Source organism: Petromyzon marinus, chromosome 4, assembly GCF_048934315.1.
Source record: "Petromyzon marinus isolate PM22_M1 ecotype Great Lakes invasive population chromosome 4, UKy_Petmar_22M1.pri1.0, whole genome shotgun sequence".
NCBI lineage: Eukaryota > Metazoa > Chordata > Hyperoartia > Petromyzontiformes > Petromyzontidae > Petromyzon > Petromyzon marinus.
In genome coordinates this window covers 3,482,084-3,503,444 of record NC_133670.1, presented here as the reverse complement: position 1 = coordinate 3,503,444, position 21,361 = coordinate 3,482,084, and the positions used below count along the sequence as shown (strand labels likewise).

Here is a 21,361-nt window from a genome sequence, read left to right as displayed (position 1 = left end):
AATTCTGTACAATGGTTATTTTTAAAATATACGTAATGTTATGGTTTGATACTTACACATTGGCAGGGTGAACTAAATGCTATTGTAGTGAACTTGTCATAAACTGCAGCCTGAGACACGAGTCACGCTCTTGATTCTGGGCGGATGATGTAAGCCCCTGGGAGCAGCTGCGTCATTCTGGACGCTTCTGGCTGCCCCTGGCATCTGCTCGTAGCTACTGCCAGGGAATATGCTATTCTGTAATTTTATTTTATTATTTCTTATTTCTACGTGACTTTACCGAAAAAAACAAAGAGCAGTTTCTTCTATCCACGCTATGTTCAGTAATATTTACGTGTTTCAGCGTTCACATTCAACTTCATTGGATTAAGTGTATCGCTGTAAAGGATTGTCAAATTGTATCGCATCGTTTTAATTTGCCATTACACGTTCATATATTGCAATAAGATAATGATAAATGTTATCTTTAATTATTTTTCATCATTACATATGACTATTTTCCACAGTCTAATTTTCGAACTACTATAATACTATACTGTTTGTGTGAATGGTAAATGATGTTTGTTTTTTGTAATAAAATACCTTTCATTTTCTTGCAAGAGTTGCAACTGTTCTTTTTTTCTACATTGTGTTTGTTTCATCGTTACTGTGGACCAGAGTTCTGGACACAGAATTCCCCAAAACTAAGACAACCGGTAACGCGGCCTCATTGCTCCCTGACCATGACAACTCCCAAGGTGCCAGGCTCACGCCGTCGGCCCTGCCGAGTCACTCCGCACTCAGAATCTGGGATTGGCTTGCAATGATCTAAGATCAATCTTACCACTTCACATTTCACTTGTATCATCCTTCAATTGGTAGTAAATCCTTCGCTAAGGAATTGGTCCTCAAATCGTGGGGACAAGCGTACCACGGAAAGATTAGTTGCCATTTAATGTTTGCGACACAGAGAATGTAAATAGTTACATGACCACCTCGCTGCTGTAGCAGTGTAAGTCATGCTGCTATTAATATATTCTATGTCTCGAGTTTCGTGGCTGGCTGCTGGCTGTGCTTCTCTCCATCCCAACAATAACTCCGTTGTTAGTGGGTGCAGGAGACAATAGGGACACCAACAAGGTGGGAATAACCAGAACAGTATTTGAAGACTGACACAGTTCATTTAAAATTGCACTTTCAATGTATGCGCCAATTAACGTCATTCTTTTTGACAAAATAACTTGTTTTATCCTAGAGAATTAGAAACTAAACCTGAAGACATTAAACTAGTACAATTAAAATGTACGATTAATTGTAAAGTTAGCAAAATAAATAAATGATCTAATTCATATACTATATTCTTGGTTCTTTCGGTAAAGTCACATAGAAGGGAAACAATAAAATAATAAAGATAATCCCTCAGCTATTTGCACAAGCCAATCCCTTAGCTATTTCAATGCTAAATTACTAGTTGCCTCTGTGGATGTGTAGGTTTTGACTTTAACATAGCCATTCCTGTGACCAGTCACAAGCTAATCCCTTAGCTATTTCAATGCTAAATTACTAGTTGCCTCTGTGGATGTGTAGGTTTTGACTTTAACATAGCCAATTCCGTGACCAGTCACAAGCTAATCCCTCAGCTATTGATATGTAAACCCCTTTGTCAAGGTGCTTCACTTATCCCAACCAGCTTAAAAGTCTCTACGAATCTTAACATCGTTAATTGAAGCTCTGTCGTCCCGTCAGTTCTGTACCTTTCACCTAAAGACGGCCGCTTGCGTTGTGGCTAAAACGTCGTGAGAATTTTATCGTGTCATTTTATTATTTTATTCTCATTCTACGTGACTTTACCGAAAGAACCAAAGAAAATAAAATAATAAAGATATAAAACAATAAAATTCTCCAAATCAAAATTCATATACTGTTGATTTATTCACTCCATCTCCGCAGTGGACACTGCCGGTTGTGTTCCTTCCTTAGCTCCCATTCCCACGTTAGTCTCGACCACCGGCCGTCATCACTTCAAGTTGTGTGTCCTGCCTCACCCCACCTTTCTAAACTAAAATTACGTCCTTAATTTGCATATGAAGTCCAATTGACGTGTCCGTCTTCCAGTATCAGTGTTGTTCTTAGGATGCGCATCATCTCTACGCTTCCTTGTGCATTTCTAAACATTGGTTCTATTTTCTGTTTGTGATGCATCTGTTTGAAAAAAAACGTTCTGCTTAAGGCATATGGCTCAGTTACGTTTCATTATTAAGTTAAGATAATAATAAGCACTTTGCTCTGCCCTGATACGCCTCTCTTAATCATTTTCATCCCTCTTCCCCTTCAACAACCGCCCTACGTGCAAATGCACTTCTGTGTTTTCAAGGCTGTGCCCCTGTTCTTTTTGCGTTCAGTTTGTCATTCCCCCGCACCTCCATTAAAGCATGGTTGGCAGCGCACGGTGCGAAAGAAGTTCACCATGCAAACATACTCTGCGTTGAAAAATGATTCTACTGATAGCAGACCAAACCTGGACAGATTTCTCAATACGAGTGCAATATCGAGGGTACAGATCAATACGACCTGAACACAGATGCTATTTCTCGGACGGTTGGCAACTCTAGCCATGCCCATACAAACATACACAACATCTTGACCATGAATCGCCTATGCGGCAGATTAAATGTCAAGCATTTTACATTGAATTCCAATCTACTTTTGTTCGTTTTGATTGATTTTGGAGCAGTTTCAAGTAAGAATTTTTATACAATTATTGTATTGTCATTTACTGTATAATTATGATAATAGACCAAGCACTGAGACATTTTCCAGGGTTGGTCTACAATCGAAAAGGTGGCAACCCCATAGCACACCCTAACGTGTTCCAGTGTTAACACATCGTATGTTTGTATCTTGAAATTCTTTCGCACCGTACGTAGCCCACCGTGCTAATCGGAGGTATGAGATAAGGACAAGGAACTAAACACAATAAGCAATTACTTAAGAAGAGTTTCAATTGAGTATGGGATGATTGCGAGTGCTGTCAATATGGCGGTGTTGACAACAAGCATCCACTTGAAACGAACGCGCTTCCGAAAATCTGCGATTTTATCATTTCATGCCGATACGTGGAGATGAGCGGGTTCACCGCGGGTCTTAAACAGCCCTTCCCCAGCCAACATGCACTGGGGGAAATTCCATCAATATTCTCATTAATAATCTGCTTTGGAAGACGAAGAAGAAAAAAGCTAATCCTGCAGGCATCGCGGATAATAAGATTAGAATATTACTTCGCCCCACATCACGGCGGATACGCACGAATGTTGAACGTCTTTGGGGCCGTCCATAAATGACGTCACGCACCTGGGGGGGGGGCGATCAGACATTTGTGACGATGTGTGACGAGGGGGGGGGGGGTGAGAAATGTGACGTCACATCAAAATGCGCAACTTTAAATAAATATAGACGACACGTTCTACTTAATTAAATATACTTTTTAATAAATGTTTTCTCCTACAACATCAGAGTGCAGCGCCACATTAAATACGCACTACAAGTACAATAGTTTAAAGCGATTTGAAGCTGTTTTATTTGGTGGGAGGGGGGCCAAAGCTTTGTGACGTCATATTTGAGGGGGGGGTCTGACTTTTTGTGACGCCGTGTGACAATGGGGGGTTGGGGTCAAAAATCGTCAGAAGTCGCTTGACGTCATTTATGGACGGCCCCTTTGGCACCGTGCGTCGCCGAATCATTGCTCATCGGAGTGTCAGCTGTATGACAACGCGACGTGGCACGCAGTGCCAACGCACACCTGTCAACCCCTAACCATTGCCTCTCTTATTACAGACCAATTCAGACCTTATTGGTCACCCCGTGCCCCTTACAAATCTCAACGTTCATCCTACAAAGTCCCATCACAAGGGGAGAAACACAAAACATTGTTTTGCCCGTTTTGAAACGGCTCTAGTAAGCCGTATGGACCTGAGAACTCAATCTCCCTGTACACCAATACGGGGTAACCCCGTACGGGTTGACACGGCATGCCAACGTGATACTGGATCGCGCCTTCGGCTCTAAGAGATTCGTTTGTGACTGAACTGGAGATTAATGAATGATAAACCAGCCAGGGCTTCCCTCGCTGTACGCGGGTTCGGTTTGTTGCGCTATTTCACGCTGTGGGGGCCGTCCATAAATGACGTCACGCGATTTTAGACGATTTTTGACCCCCCCTCCCATCGTCACGCGGCGTCACAAAGAGTCAGAGGCCCCCCTCAAATATGACGGTACAAAGCTGTGCCCCCCCCCCAAAATAAAGCATGCTTCATATCGCTTTAAACTATTGTCATCGTGGTGCTTATTTAATGTGGCGCTGCACTCTGATGTTGTAGGAGAAAATATTTATTAAAAAGTCTATTTAATTACGTAGAACGTGTTGTCTATATTTATTTAAAGTTGCGCATTTTGATGTGACGTCACATTTCTCAACCCCCCCCCCCCTCATTTATGGACGGCCCCAGTACAATGCGGCTACCTCTGACCCAAAAGTCGCTCTCTGGAGCTGCTGTGCACGTGTGTGGTGGGGGGAGCGGTGGGCTACGTACGGTGCGAAAGAATTTCAAGATACAAACATACGATGTGTTAACACTGGAACACATGAGGGTGTGCTATGGGGTTGCAACCTTTTCGATTGTAGACCAACCCTGGGCAATGTCTCAGTGCTTGGTCTATTATCACAATTATACAGTAAATGGCAATACAATAATTCTATTAAAAATACTTACTTGAAACTGCGCCAAAATAAATCAAAACGAACAAAAGTAGATCGAAATTCAATGTATAATGCTTGACATTTAATCTGCCGCATAGGCGATTCATGGTCAAGATGTTGTGTATGTTTGCATGGGCATGGCTAGAGTTGCCACCCGTCCATGAATTAGCATCTGTGTTCAGTTGGTATTGATCTGTACCCTCGATATTGCACTCGTATTGAGAAATCTGTCCAGGATTGGTCTGCAGTCAGTAGAATCATTTTTCAACGCAGCGTATGTTTGCATGGTGAACTTCTTTCGCACCGTACGCAGCCAACCATGCTTTACTGGAGGTGCGGGGGAATAACAAACTGAACGCAAAAAGAACAGGGACACAGCCTTGAAAACACAGAAGTGCATCTACACGTAGGGCGGTTGTTGAAGGGGAAGACGGATGAAAATGATTAAGAGAGGTGTATCAGGGCAGAACAAAGTGCTTATTGTTATCTTAACTTAATAATGAAACGTAACTGAGCCATATGCCTTAAGCAGAACGTTTTTTTCAAACAGATGCATCACAAACGGAAAGTAGAACCAATGTTTAGAAATGCACAAGGAAGCGTAGAGATGATGCACATCCTAAGAATTACACTGATACTGGAAGACGGACACGTCAATTGGACTTCATATGACTTCATATAATTAAGGACGTAATTTTAGTTTAGAAAGGTGGGGTGAGGCAGGACACACAACTTGAAGTGATGACGGCCGGTGGTCGAGACTAATGTGGGAATGGGAGCTAAGGAAAGAACACAACCGGCAGTGTCCACTGCGGAGATGGAGTGAATAAATCAACAGTATATGAATTTTGATTTGGGGAATTTTATTGTTTTATATCTTTATTATTTTATTTTCTTTGGTTCTTTCGGTAAAGTCACGTAGAATGAGAATAAAATAATAAAAAAACAATAAAATTCTCACGACGTTTTGGCCACAACGCAAGCGGCCGTCTTTAGGTGAAAGGTACAGTACTGTCGGGACGACAGAGCTTCAATTAACGATGTTAAGATTCGTAGCGACTTTTAAGCTGGTTGGGAGAAGTAAGGCACCTTGACAAAGGGGTTTACATATCAATAGCTGAGGGATTAGCTTGTGACTGGTCACGGAATTGGCTATGTTAAAGTCAAAACCGACACATCCACAGAGGCAACTAGTAATTTAGCATTGAAATAGCTAAGGGATTAGCTTGTGACTGGTCACAGGAATGGCTATGTTAAAGTCAAAACCTACACATCCACAGAGGCAACTAGTAATTTAGCATTGAAATAGCTAAGGGATTAGCTTGTGCAAATAGCTGAGGGATTAGTTTGTGACTGGTCACGGAAATGGCTATGTTAAAGTAAAAACCTACACATCCACGGAGGCAACTAGTAATTTAGCATTGAAATAGCTAAGGGATTAGCTTGTGACTGGTCACAGAAATATATGTTAAAGTAAGGCCTACACATCCACAGAGCTTCAATGAACGCTGTTAAGATTCGTAGCGACTTTTAAGCTGGTTGGGAGAAGTGAGGAGTGAGGCTCCCTCCTCTGCCGATGTTCTGTCTCAGATGTGAATAATTAGTATTGTATTACAATTCTATAAACAATACAGTGTTGTAGTGCATCACGTGTTGATGTTCCATTGCACAGCCACGTTCCAAATGCTATAATGACGTAAGAGCCGTGGAAACCTCTGACGTCACGGTGACGTCATGGCCCGGTGACGTCACGGCAGAGGTCAGAGTGGAGTCGGCTCCTGGAGAGGAAACCACCTCGCCCCACGCTGCTCCTCCACTTCGAGTTCTTCAGAGACCTTCGCCACCACCACCACCATGGCGATCTTCACGGCTGTCCTCACTGTGGTTCTGCTGCTCACGCAGCCGATGGTGGAGCTCCTCGGAGGATCTCGGCGTGGGGGTTCGGACATTAACGCCTCCAACACCACCACCACCACGATCAACTACTCGGGACTCGTGAAGAACGTCTCTGCATCAGCAGGGGTCGCCACCTGGGGACCGATGTTCAGTAGCCACAGTGAGGACATTGTGGACAGCGTGCTCCCTGCCCTCCTGCAGGCTATGGGTGAGCTGAGCAGCAGCTGCCAGGCCATAGTGGACAGCGCGCTCCCTGCTCTGCTCCACGCTGTAGGTCAGCTGTACAGCGGCTGCAAGGAGGCCATCAGCTCCACCGTGCTGCTGAACACCCTGCACATCGCCGTGCATCTCTGGCGTTTCATACGTCGCCAAGTGAGTGAGCAACATCCATCATCATCACCACCATCAGCCATGGTCAATCCACTAGTGGGTAGAAACCTCCACGACCCGTCGCCACCTCCCACGATGCCGCTGTGCAGTAATCCACCCAGCACCTGCACGTGGAGCGATTTCATTGCTTCATCTCCCCACTGGGCACCCTCTCGGATGACCCCCTCGCAGCCCGTCGGCATCACTCACCCCCTTCACACCTCCACCGATCCCCCTCAACTCCACTCACGGTGTCTTCAACAGCCTGGTTGGGCACTGGAACAGTATCCCGGACAGTGCCGGATTAAGCTCGTGCGGGTCCTGTAGCTTATATTATAAAGGTGCCCAGAATAAATAAAAAACACAATTATAAAGCACGAAGTTTTTAACTTGCATAGTAAAGTAATTGTAATTTTACTATAGTAATAGAGCAAGTACAGAATCAGTGAACGGGGATTTATAGGGTGAGATCATTTAGCGCGGGGCGCTTGAAAGTGCGGGGCCCACAGCTAATGATTATTTTGTTCCGAGGATAATCCGGCACTGATCACGGATTGAGTATGAGGAGCAGTGATGAGATTTAAAGTATTTTTTAACATGTTATTAAAATGTTATGTTTAATAGAAAATATAATGTTGTTTGTCTCTTAGCTGTGATTCGTAAAAACACTGTTGTTACTCAATGGTCTTTCGGTAAAGTCACGTAGAAAAAATAAACAAAATAATAGAATACGACGTTTCGATTGCAACTCAAGCAGTCGTCATCAGGTGAAACTAAATTTGAGAGAGAGAGACCAAACACAGACAGGGAGACACAAAGATCCCCCGTATAGCCTGAACAGACTGTAGGGGCAAGTGCTGTTAGCGAGCACCTGTGAAGGCCGGAACAGTACACGAGGGGGTGGGTGGCCAGCACCACGCCCGACCGCCTTTGTCTCCCTAGTGGCGATGTTTACACACCGCACCAGGTACTCATTTGAGGCTGAGTCGACCTAGGGGAGGCCCGGGACCGGTTCAGATAATCGTCACTGGTGTTGGCCGTGAGCGGGAATCGAACCCGGGTCGCCAGGTTCATAGCGCAGCGTAGCGCTAACAGCTGCACCACCGCTCCCCACACACAGGGAGACACACAAGCAGAGAAGGACGGTGATCAACCAGGCAAAGTATTATTTGTTGTGTTGGCCGACTCAATGAGTTGCATTACATTTCTAAGTTTGCTGAGTTTGATCCTCTTTCTATCAGCTTGTACCCTCTGTAAATTTCACCCCCACTATCTCGCCCGTTACGGCAGCCCCTCCGCTCCCACTCCCCCTCGGAGTAGCCGAGGGATTAGCCGGGGTATGCTTGCTCTGCGATCTTACATTTACTTGCAAATCCCACCACAAACGTATATAGTGTAACCTTTGGTTGCAGTAGCTCTCTCGCTACATTTCTTCCTGTCTCAGCAGTCCGCCCGCTGTATTATTTCACCTGAAGACGATTGCTTGTGTTGTGACCACGTGTATACTGTTTACTACAGTACTATGGTGTTGTGACCACGTGTATACTGTTTAATATAGTACTATAGTGTTGTGACCACGTGTATACTGTTTACTATAGTACTATAGTGTTTTGACCACGTGTATACTGTTTACTATAGTACTATAGTGTTGGGACCACGTGTATACTGTTTACTACAGTACTATAGTGTTGTGACCACGTGTATACTGTTTACTATAGTACTATAGTGTTGGGACCACGTGTATACTGTTTACTACAGTACTATAGTGTTGTGACCACGTGTATACTGTTTACTATAGTACTATAGTGTTGGGACCACGTATATACTGTTTACTACAGTACTATAGTGTTGTGACCACGTGTATACTGTTTACTATAGTACTATAGTGTTGTGACCATGTGTATACTGTTTACTATAGTACTATAGTGTTGTGACCACGTCTATACTGTTTACTACAGTACTATAGTGTTATGACCACGTGCATACTGTTTACTATAGTACTGTAGTGGTGTGACCACGTGTATACTGTATACTACAGTACTATAGTGTTGTGACCACGTGTATACTGTTTACTATAGTACTATAGTGTTGGGACCACGTGTATACTGTTTACTACAGTACTATAGTGTTGTGACCACGTGTATACTGTTTACTATAGTACTATAGTGTTGTGACCATGTGTATACTGTTTACTATAGTACTATAGTGTTGTGACCACGTCTATACTGTTTACTACAGTACTATAGTGTTGTGACCACGTGCATACTGTTTACTATAGTACTGTAGTGTTGTGACCACGTGTATACTGTATACTACAGTACTATAGTGTTGTGACCACGTGTATACTGTTTACTATAGTGTTGGGACCACGTGTATACTGTTTACTACAGTACTATAGTGTTGTGACCACGTGTATACTGTTTCCTATAGTACTATAGTGTTGTGACCATGTGTATACTGTTTACTATAGTACTATAGTGTTGTGACCACGTCTATACTGTTTACTACAGTACTATAGTGTTGTGACCACGTGCATACTGTTTACTATAGTACTGTAGTGTTGTGACCACGTGTATACTGTATACTACAGTACTATAGTGTTGTGACCACGTGTATACTGTTTACTATAGTACTATAGTGTTGTGACCAAGTCTATACTGTTTACTACAGTACTATAGTGTTGTGACCACGTGCATACTGTTTACTATAGTACTGTAATGTTGTGACCACGTGTATACTGTTTACTACAGTACTATAGTGTTGTGACCACGTGTATACTGTTTCCTATAGTACTATAGTGTTGTGACCATGTGTATACTGTTTACTATGGTACTATAGTGTTGTGACCACGTGTATACTGTTTACTACAGTACTATAGTGTTGTGACCACGTGTATACTGTTTACTATAGTACTATAGTGTTGTGACCACGTGTATACTGTTTACTATAGTACTATAGTGTTGGGACCACGTGTATACTGTTTACTACAGTACTATAGTGTTGTGACCACGTGTATACTGTTTCCTATAGTACTATAGTGTTGTGACCATGTGTATACTGTTTACTATGGTACTATAGTGTTGTGACCACGTGTATACTGTTTACTACAGTACTATAGTGTTGTGACCAAGTGTATACTGTTTACTATAGTACTGTAGAGTTGTGACCACGTGTATACTGTTTACTATAGTACTATAGTGTTGGGACCACGTGTATACTGTTTACTACAGTACTATAGTGTTGTGACCACGTGTATACTGTTTACTATAGTACTATAGTGTTGGGACCACGTGTATACTGTTTACTACAGTACTATAGTGTTGTGACCACGTGTATACTGTTTGCTATAGTACTATAGTTTTGTGACCACGTCTATACTGTTTACTATAGTACTATAGTGTTGTGACCACGTGTATACTGTTTACTATAGTACTATAATGTTGTGACCACGTGTATACTGTTTACTACAGTTCTATAGTGGTGTGACCACGTGTGTACTGTTTACTATAGTACTATAGTGTTGTGACCACGTGTACACTGTTTGCTACAGTACTATAGTGTTGTGACCACGTGTGTAATGTTTACTACAGTCCTATAGTGTTGTGATCACGTGTGTAATGTTTACTACAGTACTATAGTGTTGTGACCACGTGTATACTGTTTACTACAGTACTATAGTGTTGTGACCACGTGTATACTGTTTACTATAGTACTATAGTGTTGTGACCACGTGTATACGGTTTACTACAGTACTATAGTGTTGTGACCACGTGTATACTGTTTACTACAGTACTATAGTGTTGTGACCACGTGTATACTGTTTACTATAGTACTATAGTGTTGTGACCACGTGTTTACTGTTTACTATAGTACTATAGTGTTGTGACCACGTGTATATTGTTTACTACAGTACTATAGTGTTGTGACCACGTGTATACTGTTTACTATAGTACTATAGTGTTGTGACCACGTGTTTACTGTTTACTATAGTACTATAGTGTTGTGACCACGTGTACACTGTTTACTACAGTACTATAGTGTTGTGACCACGTGTGTAATGTTTACTACATTACTATAGTGTTGGGACCACGTGTATACTGTTTACTACAGTACTATAGTGTTGTGACCACGTGTATACTGTTTCCTATAGTACTATAGTGTTGTGACCATGTGTATACTGTTTACTATAGTACTATAGTGTTGTGACCACGTGTATACTATTTACTACAGTACTATAGTGTTGTGACCACGTGTATACTGTTTACTATAGTACTATAGTGTTGTGACCATGTGTATACTGTTTACTATAGTACTATAGTGTTGTGACCACGTCTATACTGTTTACTACAGTACTATAGTGTTGTGACCACGTGTATACTGTTTACTATAGTACTGTAGTGTTGTGACCACGTGTATACTGTATACTACAGTACTATAGTGTTGTGACCACGTGTATACTGTTTACTATAGTACTATAGTGTTGGGACCACGTGTATACTGTTTACTACAGTACTATAGTGTTGTGACCACGTGTATACTGTTTACTATAGTACTATAGTGTTGTGACCATGTGTATACTGTTTACTATAGTACTATAGTGTTGTGACCACGTCTATACTGTTTACTACAGTACTATAGTGTTGTGACCACGTGCATACTGTTTACTATAGTACTGTAGTGTTGTGACCACGTGTATACTGTATACTACAGTACTATAGTGTTGTGACCACGTGTATACTGTTTACTATAGTACTATAGTGTTGGGACCACGTGTATACTGTTTACTACAGTACTATAGTGTTGTGACCACGTGTATACTGTTTCCTATAGTACTATAGTGTAGTGACCATGTGTATACTGTTTACTATAGTACTATAGTGTTGTGACCACGTCTATACTGTTTACTACAGTACTATAGTGTTGTGACCACGTGCATACTGTTTACTATAGTACTGTAGTGTTGTGACCACGTGTATACTGTATACTACAGTACTATAGTCTTGTGACCACGTGTATACTGTTTACTATAGTACTATAGTGTTGGGACCACGTGTATACTGTTTACTACAGTACTATAGTGTTGTGACCACGTGTATACTGTTTACTATAGTACTATAGTGTTGTGACCACGTGTATACTGTTTACTATAGTACTATAGTGTTGGGACCACGTGTATACTGTTTACTACAGTACTATAGTGTTGTGACCACGTGTATACTGTTTCCTATAGTACTATAGTGTTGTGACCATGTGTATACTGTTTACTATGGTACTATAGTGTTGTGACCACGTGTATACTGTTTACTACAGTACTATAGTGTTGTGACCAAGTGTATACTGTTTACTATAGTACTGTAGTGTTGTGACCACGTGTATACTGTTTACTATAGTACTATAGTGTTGGGACCACGTGTATACTGTTTACTATAGTACTATAGTGTTGGGACCACGTATATACTGTTTACTACAGTACTATAGTGTTGTGACCACGTGTATACTGTTTACTACAGTACTATAGTGGTGTGACCACGTGTGTACTGTTTACTATAGTACTATAGTGTTGTGACCACGTGTACACTGTTTGCTACAGTACTATAGTGTTGTGACCACGTGTGTAATGTTTACTACAGTACTATAGTGTTGTGATCACGTGTGTAATGTTTACTACAGTACTATAGTGTTGTGACCACGTGTATACTGTTTACTACAGTACTATAGTGTTGTGACCACGTGTGTACTGTTTACTATAGTACTATAGTGTGACCACGTGTATACTGTTTACTATAGTACTATAGTGTTGTGACCACGTGTATACTCTTTACTACAGTACTATAGTGTTGTGACCAAGTGTGTACTGTTTACTACAGTACTATAGTGTTGTGACCACGTGTATACTGTTTACTATAGTACTGTAGTGTTGTGACCACGTGTATACTGTATTTGCTATAGTACTATAGTGTTGTGACCACGTGTATACTGTTTACTACAGTACTATAGTGTTGTGACCACGTGTGTACTGTTTACTACAGTACTATAGTGTTGTGACCACGTGTATACTGTTTACTATAGTACTATAGTGTTGTGACCACGTGTATACTGCGGGATTGTGGGTAATTGTCTCCCATGCTCGGTCTCAGTCGGTGTGCCTCACTCGTATAGTCAACATCCGTGCGAACCTATCTTGTTTACTATAGTACTATAGTGTTGTGACCACGTGTATACTGTTTACTACAGTACTATAGTGTTGTGACTACGTGTATACTGTTTACTACAGTACTGTAGTGTTGTGAATACGTGTGTGTGCGTAAAGCATTTTTTTATTTTGTGTCCATGTGTAGTGACTGTTCTTTAGTAACTGTACTGCAAGTGAAAGTCGTCCTACACAATAACCATCCTCTATCTCGTCTCCCTCACACCAGCCACGATTAAATGTAATTAATAAATTTGATTACTTTATATTAAATAATAAAAATATAAAAAGGTATTTTGTATTAATATTTTTTATATGAATACGGTATTTTTGGTTTGTGGAACCAATCATCTGAGTTTCCATTATTTCTTATGGGGGAAATTCGCTTTGATATACGAGTGCTTTGGATTAAGAGCACGTTTCCAGAAGGAATTATGCTCGCAATCCAAGGTTTCACTTTATTAGTTATTTTTCTATCTACGTGATTTTACCGAAAGAAACCAAAGAGTATGCTGTTGTTAGTTTAAATGTTTGGTAAGTAAGACTTAGTCTGTGCTGCTCTCCAGTTGCCTGGATGAAAAGTGGCCCAAGTTTTTCCCAATCCTGGCCTCCTGGCTCAAAAACGTAAAAAACAAACTCGCAAGTCTGTCCCCAGGGTCACAACGCACTCACAGACACGGAGCAGGGAGATTCAGCTAATGACGCCGTTGATGTTTTTCGTAACTTTTGCAGAGAGCGATGAGAATGAGGATGAGGACCGGAAGGAGGAAGATTTCCCGGGCGCTGCAGAGAAAGAAAGGTGGAGGTCTCGGCCGAGCACCGAGTCCCTGGGCTCGTATGGCCGCGGCGCGGAGACGAAAGCGGCGGGCGCAGGGGAGGGGAAACAGCCCCGGCACCAAGCAGAGCTGTGCTCCTCACCTGAAGAATCCAGCTCCACTCAGGCCATCGCTCCCACTGGGGCCATCGCCTCCACCTCCACTCGGGCCATTGCCTCCATCTCTACTCGGGCCATCGCCTCCACCGCTGCCATCGCCTCCCCCGCTGCCATCGCCTCCACCTCCACTCAGGCCATCGCCTCCATCTCTACTCAGGCCATCGCCTCCCCCACTGATATCAACTCCACCTCCAATGCTTCCATCGCCTCCACCTCCACTCGGGCCATCGCCTCCACCTCCACTCGGGCCATCGCCTCCACCTCCACTCGGGCCATCGCCTCCACCTCTACTCAGGCCATCGCCTCCACCTCTACTCAGGCCATCGCCTCCACCTCCACTCAGGCCATCGTCTCCATCTCTACTCAGGCCATCGCCTCCCCCACTGATATCAACTCCACCTCCACTGCTTCCATCGCCTCCACCTCCACTCAGGCCATCGCCTCCACCTCCACTCGGGCCATCTTCTCCACCTCCACTCGGGCCATCGCCTCCACCTCTACTCAGGCCATCGCCTCCACCTCCACTCAGGCCATCGCCTCCACCTCTACTCAGGCCATCGCCTCCACCTCCACTCAGGCAATCGCCTCTAACTCCACTCGGGCCATCGCCTCCACCTCTACTCAGGCCATCGCCTCCACCTCTACTCAGGCCATTGCCTCTACCTTTACTCAGGCCATCGCCTCCACCTCTACTCAGGCCATCGCCTCCACCTCTACTCAGGCCATCGCCTCCATCTCTACTCAGGCCATCGCCTCCACCTCTACTCATGCCATCGTCTCCACCTCAACTCAGGCCATCGCCTCCACCTCTACTCAGGCCATCGCCTCCACCTCCACTCAGGACATCGTCTCCATCTCTACTCAGGCCATCGCCTCCCCCACTGATATCAACTCCACCTCCACTGCTTCCATCGCCTCCACCTCCACTCAGGCCATCGCCTCCACCTCCACTCGGGCCATCTTCTCCACCTCCACTCGGGCCATCGCCTCCACCTCTACTTAGGCCATCACCTCCACCTCCACTCAGGCCATCGCCTCCACCTCTACTCAGGCCATCGCCTCCACCTCCACTCAGGCAATCGCCTCTACCTCCACTCGGGCCATCGCCTCCACCTCTACTCAGGCCATCGCCTCCACCTCTACTCAGGCCATCGCCTCCATCTCTACTCAGGCCATCGCCTCCACCTCTACTCATGCCATCGTCTCCACCTCAACTCAGGCCATCGCCTCTACCTCTACTCAGGCCATCGCCTCCACCTCTACTCAGGCCATCGCCTCCATCTCCACTCAGGCAATCGCCTCCACCTCCACTCGGGCCATCGCCTCCACCTCTACTCGGGCCATCGCCTCCACCTCTACTCAGGCCATCGCCTCTACCTCTACTCAGGCCATCGCCTCCATCTCTACTCAGGACATCGCCCCCACTGCTGCCATCGCCTACACCTCCAATCGGGCCATCGGCTCCACTGCTGCCATCGCCTCCATCTCTACTCAGGCCATTGCCTCCACCACTGATATCAACTCTACCCCCACTGCTGACATCGACTCCACCTTCACTCCTGCCATTGCCTCAACCTTCACTTCTGCCATCGCCTCCACTGCCACTATCGCCACCACCGCCACTCGCACCATCACCTCCACCCATGAGTAATCAAGCTAACCCCCAGGATTGGGAGCTCCCTGCTTTCCACCTGCCTCCACCTCCACCAGAGCCCTGGGCTCCTCCACCCCACCGTGATACCAGACCGGGCCCGGCACACGAGTCTTTTGCTCCCTGTTCTTCACGGCAGCATTACCGCAAGTCCCGCAACAGCCGCCTTCCTCCCCGCCTCCGCAAACCTCCTCTCGAATCCTCAACTCCACTGCTGCCATCGCCTCCATCTCTACTCAGGCCATTGTCTCCACCACTGATATCAACTCTACCCCCACTGCTGACATCGACTCCACCTTCACTCCTGCCATTGCCTCAACCTCCACTTCTGCCATCGCTTCCACTGCCACTATCGCCACCACCGCCACTCGCACCATCACCTCCACCCATGAGTAATCAAGCTAACCCCCAGGATTGGGAGCTCCCTGCTTTCCACCTGCCTCCACCTCCACCAGAGCCCTGGGTTCCTCCACGCCACCGTGATACCAGACCGGGCCCGACACACGAGTCTTTTGCTCCCTATTCTTCACGGCAGCGTTACCGCAAGTCCCGCAACAGCCGCCTTCCTCCCCGCCTCCGCAAACCTCCTCTCGAATCCTCAACTCCATCCGCATTGATTCGTCCCATCCACCCGGACCGAGAGCACCTTCCCCCCGGCCTCGCTCCACCTGCAGGGCAGCGGATCCCCCCCCAGCCCAGGTGCAACGGCCGGGGTCCCGCGTACGGAGTCCCAGGTGCCCCTTCTGTCTGGCACCACTCCCACGAGTCGCGCTTCACGCGGCGTCCCGCCCTCCTCCCCACGCCTCCACCGGATCAGTGGATTCCTCCCCACCTTCGTCCCAGCCGAGCGGCTCCTGCTCCACACTGGGCCACCCGTCCCACTTTTGTTCCGTGCCGCTCCACAGATTTCCACGACAGACATCATCATCCGCCCCTTGTCCAACCCACACCACTGCATCACCATAGCCCGGCGACATTCACGGACTGCTCACACACGTGACTCCTGCTGGTCGGGTGACCGTGATGAACTATATGTGTCGCGTTGATGGCCATGTGATGGACATTGCTTTGAGTGGCAGTGCAGGTGGTTGTCATGATTAATACATTTGTGTTGTTATTGGACACTGCAGTTTGCGTGTGAGTTGCTGTGCGGTGCAACAGAGCACGTATTTGGTGTCGATCTTCGCGTGTGTGTGATTGTGTGGAGCGGTAGTGTCATGGTTAACGCTACACCGCGCTTCGAAACCCAGGTTTGACCCGAGTTAGCTTTCCGCACACGGCCACAGCCGGTGCAAGCAGTTGCGCAACTCGGTTGCACACAACTGAAGTCACTCTACACGTGGAAGTCTCTGCAACCAATTTGCTTGGCGATTGGTGGCCAGAACCACGAGCGATCCACACAGCACAGGGTGCTGGTCAGTCTGACCAACCACCCATTTCACCTGACTTTCCACAAAATCACCATTAATGTTCCTTTCCCGGGCAGTGACACCAACTCTGCCAAAGTGTGTTAGGAACTAATGCTGTGTATGTTCGGCAGAAACTCTGCACGATTCTGCTGATAAGACACTTAATTTCGAAACCATTTGAGAATGTCGTATTTATAATAAACGTGCACCATTTTTTAGCTGCTTGCCGCCCCTGTACATAGTACCTCTTATTGATTACAAGTCCTGTGTGCTCACCATTGTACCATGGCATGTGCCTAGGTGGCACTACCGGATGGCTCCCATCCATAGCTGCCAGGCCATCGGCCAGCGCGATAAATATTCGACGCCAACCAACAAATATTTATTCCCACGAGGGGTGACGGGAACCGAACCAGGGATGTCCAGAGCAATCAACTCGTTAATGCGGGAGACCTGAATAGTTCCCGGCGCGTGACACAGTAACGCTGTTCGGCTGGCGACAGCACTCTGCTGCCGTATGCAACAACACACTCCACCCCGTTGACAACCTGGGACAGAACCGCGCCAATGCTGGTGTTGGTTGCGTCAGTATCAAGGACGCACGGCATGGCAAAGTCAGAGTAGCGGAGGGGAATTGCGAAGCGCAACAAATGCGGCTTCCTCCTCCCCCCAATGAAACCTCTGACCCATAACCGTCAAGGCGTGGAGAGGTTTTGCGAAGGTAGCGAACCCAGTGACAAACCGGCGATAATAAGACGCAAAACCAATAAAACTCTGCACCTGCATCATCAACGTGGGGGTCGGCCACGTCCGAACACACGTGGTTTTGTCGGGATCTATCGCAATGCCCGATTTACTGACAATATGACCGAGATACCGCACGGATTTCTGAAGGGGGTAACACTTCTGCGGCTTGAATTTGAGATGGGCCGCTCGCATTTTAAGAAAGACAGCGCGTAACCAATCAAGATGTTCTTTGAACGTACGGCTGAAGACGATGACATCGTCGAGGTATTGTAAGCATGAGTCCCATTGAAGTCCAGCCAGCACCAGCTCCATCAGTCATTGGAACGTAGCCGGTGCTGCGTGGAGTCCCATGGGAAGCTGATTTAATTCAAACAGGCCTTGAGGTGTTCGAAAAGCCGTTTGGGTTTAGAGGCCTCATTTAGTGGCAAATGCCAAAATCCGGACAGGAGATCAAGGGTGGAGAAGTTCTGTGCTCCCGCCAGAGCGTCCAGGGAATCGTCCATCCGAGGGAGAGGATACGCGTCAGCCACCGATATCTTATGAAGCTTCCTAAAGTCGACACACAACTGCAAGCTACCATCGTGCTTCTTAATGTGGTGGGTAATTGTCAGGCGTAATACGCCGCCACCACTACTGGAAAATATGTAGCTGCAGTCAGGGCCCAACAGGTGGCAATAGCGGGTCCGGCCTGTACCAAGTAGGACTCGTAGGTAAGGCAATTTGGAGGGCGGTTTGGAACCGGAGGTGGACACCCCAGGCCCCCAGTTGGGGCTGGGGGATTGCGCCGACATCCCCGGGGCCGGTGGGTCGTCGTCCTCTTCATCTGGAGACCTGGTACGTATTGTTCGCCTAGTCTCCATAATCTATAGTTAATTAACTAACGTTTGGCCACTTCCAACACCAGTTGTAGTGGGCTCAAATGGAGACTCAGGCTTCTATAGGAGACAACACGTTTATTTAACATTAACACGCTAAAACTAGATTCAAAGTTTTCGTGACTGCAGGAATTACTCTTTGGTTTTTTCGGTTAAGTCACGTTGACAGAAAAAAAATTAAATAATAGAATACGCCGTTTTTCTAGTGTCGCTCCTCCTATAATTTTGTTGACGGACAAATGGACAAAGGGCACAATAGCTTAGTGTTTGTGTATGTATATGTTATGTTTTTAAGAGAAGACAAGTTTGTAAATATATTTTTGCCCCGGGAAACGCTGGGTACTTCCCGCTGGTACTGATATTAAAATATATATTTTAAACTGTGCCAAAATCAATCAAAACGAACAACAGTAGATCAGAATTAAATCTACAATGCTTGATATTTTATCATCCGCATAGGCGAGTGATGGTCAGGATGTTGTGTATGTGTAGTCACATAGAATTGGTCACTACGTAGCATAGCGCTGGCTGCTGGCAGGGAAGGGGATCTGCAGAGTGAAGCAGCCCTGATTGACAGCAGACCACGTGATAGACCTGAGAAGGATCTCGGGTAGGACACGTCGAGATCCTGCTAGTAGATTCTAGAAGGGGAGCGTGGCCGGAGGGGAGCGAGGCCGCGCTAAGAGGATTAAAGGGGACCCCGAGCAGGGGATGAGGGCCATCGTTTGGAGTGGGATCGCCGTCGTCGTCGTCGTCGTTGCTGTTGAAGATCGTCGCCTTCGCCGCTGTCGTCATCCACTTGATAATTGTGCTGCTAGCAGTAGTTGCCTGTCTTAGTTCAGCGCCGTCAGTGTCAGATGGCGAGCGTTGTGTTGTAGGCTAGCCACGAGTGAGAGTTGCGTTTAAGCGAGGGACAGAGCGTTGTATTACAGCAGAGAGTGTGTAACAGTATGCTCGGTGTGTAATTAAAGAATTGCCTCGAAGAAGTTACGTCTCCAAGTTAGTCACTATATATTTTTTCATGGGCATGGCTAGAGTTGTCACCTGTCCAGGAATTACCATTTGTGTTTAGGTGGTGGGTATTCATTCTTACGAGATATAGCACCCGCATTGTGTCGTTTACTGTGTAGTTCTGATAATTCTAGACTGAGTGCTGACTGAGAAATCTGTCCAGGCTTGGTCTACAGTCAAAAATGTGGCAATCTCATAGCAGCACCCTCCTGCGTCTCCAGTGTGAATATGCTGTAGAGTAAGTTTTCAACGCAGCGTATGTTTGCATGCTGAACTTCTTTCGCACCGTACGCAGGCAACCATGCTTATTGGAGGTGCGGGGGAATAACAAATTGAACAAAAAGAACAGGGACACAACTTGAAAACATAGAAGTGCATTTATACGTGGGGCGGTTGTTGAAGGGGGAGAGGGATGAAAATTATTAAGAGAGGCGTATCAGGGCAGAGCACAGTGCTGATTGGAATCTGAACTTAAATCATGAAACGTAACAAAGCCATTTTCCTAAAGCAGAACGTTTTTTAATCAGTGGATATGACCTGCAACAACAGATGCATCACAAACATGGCCATTGACGAAGACAATGGAACCAATGTTGAGAAGTGCACAAGGAAGCATAGAGATGCACATGCTAGGAATTAAACTGAGAATGGAAGACGGACACGTCAATTGGACATCATATGCAAATTAAAGGCATAATTTTAGTTTAGAAAGGTGGGGTGAGGCAGGACACACAACTTGAAGAGATGACGGCCGGTGGTCGTGACTAACGTGGGAATGGGAGCTAAAGGAGGGAACACAACCAATAGAGCGTCCACTGCGAAGATGGATCGAATAAATCAACCGGTGGGCAGTAGCCAGACAGATTTTTGCATTGCAAATCCGCAAGAGATGGTGATGGCTTCGGACAGAAGTGGAGAAATCACGGCTGGAGATGGTGACGGCTGCATAAGCAGCTTTGGAAAACATTTACACGATATCACCTTCAAAAACAACCATTCACTAAAACACATTTTCATTAAATGTGTATTCAGAAAGATAAACTAAAACAGTACAGGAATTATATCGTCTTTATTTTGCAAATTTTACAATAAAGGGTATTTTTTTCATTGCACTAGTTTAAGATAAAAACATTTTTTGCCGAAATAATGACATTAATAGGCACATTAATTGAAAGTGCAATTTTAAATAAACCGTGTAATTATTCGATAGTTTTGGTTAGAGTCTGTGCCTGTGTTAGAGTGCCAGAAAAAGTCCTGGCAAGGATTATTCAACATCACCTTGCCAGGCATGCTGAGAAGAGGATTGGGGAGCCCCATTGTGGTTTCAGGCCAGGGCAGCCACAGATGCCACATCTTCCTTCCGTTTGCTACAGCAGAGGAGTGTTGAATTCCGACAGGACTTACATCTCTGCTTTATTGACCTGGTCAATGCCTATGATACCATCAATAGGTCTGGACTCTGGGTTGTTCTTCCTGCTTTCGGAGTCTCTGACTCTCTGCTCACAATAATTAAGGACTTCCATGATATTGAGCAGGGCCGAGTA

The 21,361-nt window shown here is 45.6% G+C and overlaps 1 protein-coding gene across 1 annotated transcript; it reads left to right on the top strand.

Annotated features, from left to right (window-relative positions):
* The first annotated feature begins 13,874 nt into the window (after window positions 1-13,874).
* On the top strand, window positions 13,875-16,899 carry LOC142906578 (uncharacterized). The gene has a single exon (XM_076054719.1). The coding sequence runs from the start codon at window positions 13,889-13,891 to the stop codon at window positions 15,125-15,127; it is 1,239 nt and encodes a 412-aa protein (XP_075910834.1). The 5' UTR covers window positions 13,875-13,888; the 3' UTR covers window positions 15,128-16,899.
* Window positions 16,900-21,361: the final 4,462 nt, after the last annotated feature.

Coding starts and splice junctions, on each gene's coding strand:
- LOC142906578 (XM_076054719.1), top strand. CDS start 13,889: ATGACGCCGTTGATGTTTTTCGTAACTTTTGCAGAGAGCGATGAGAAT.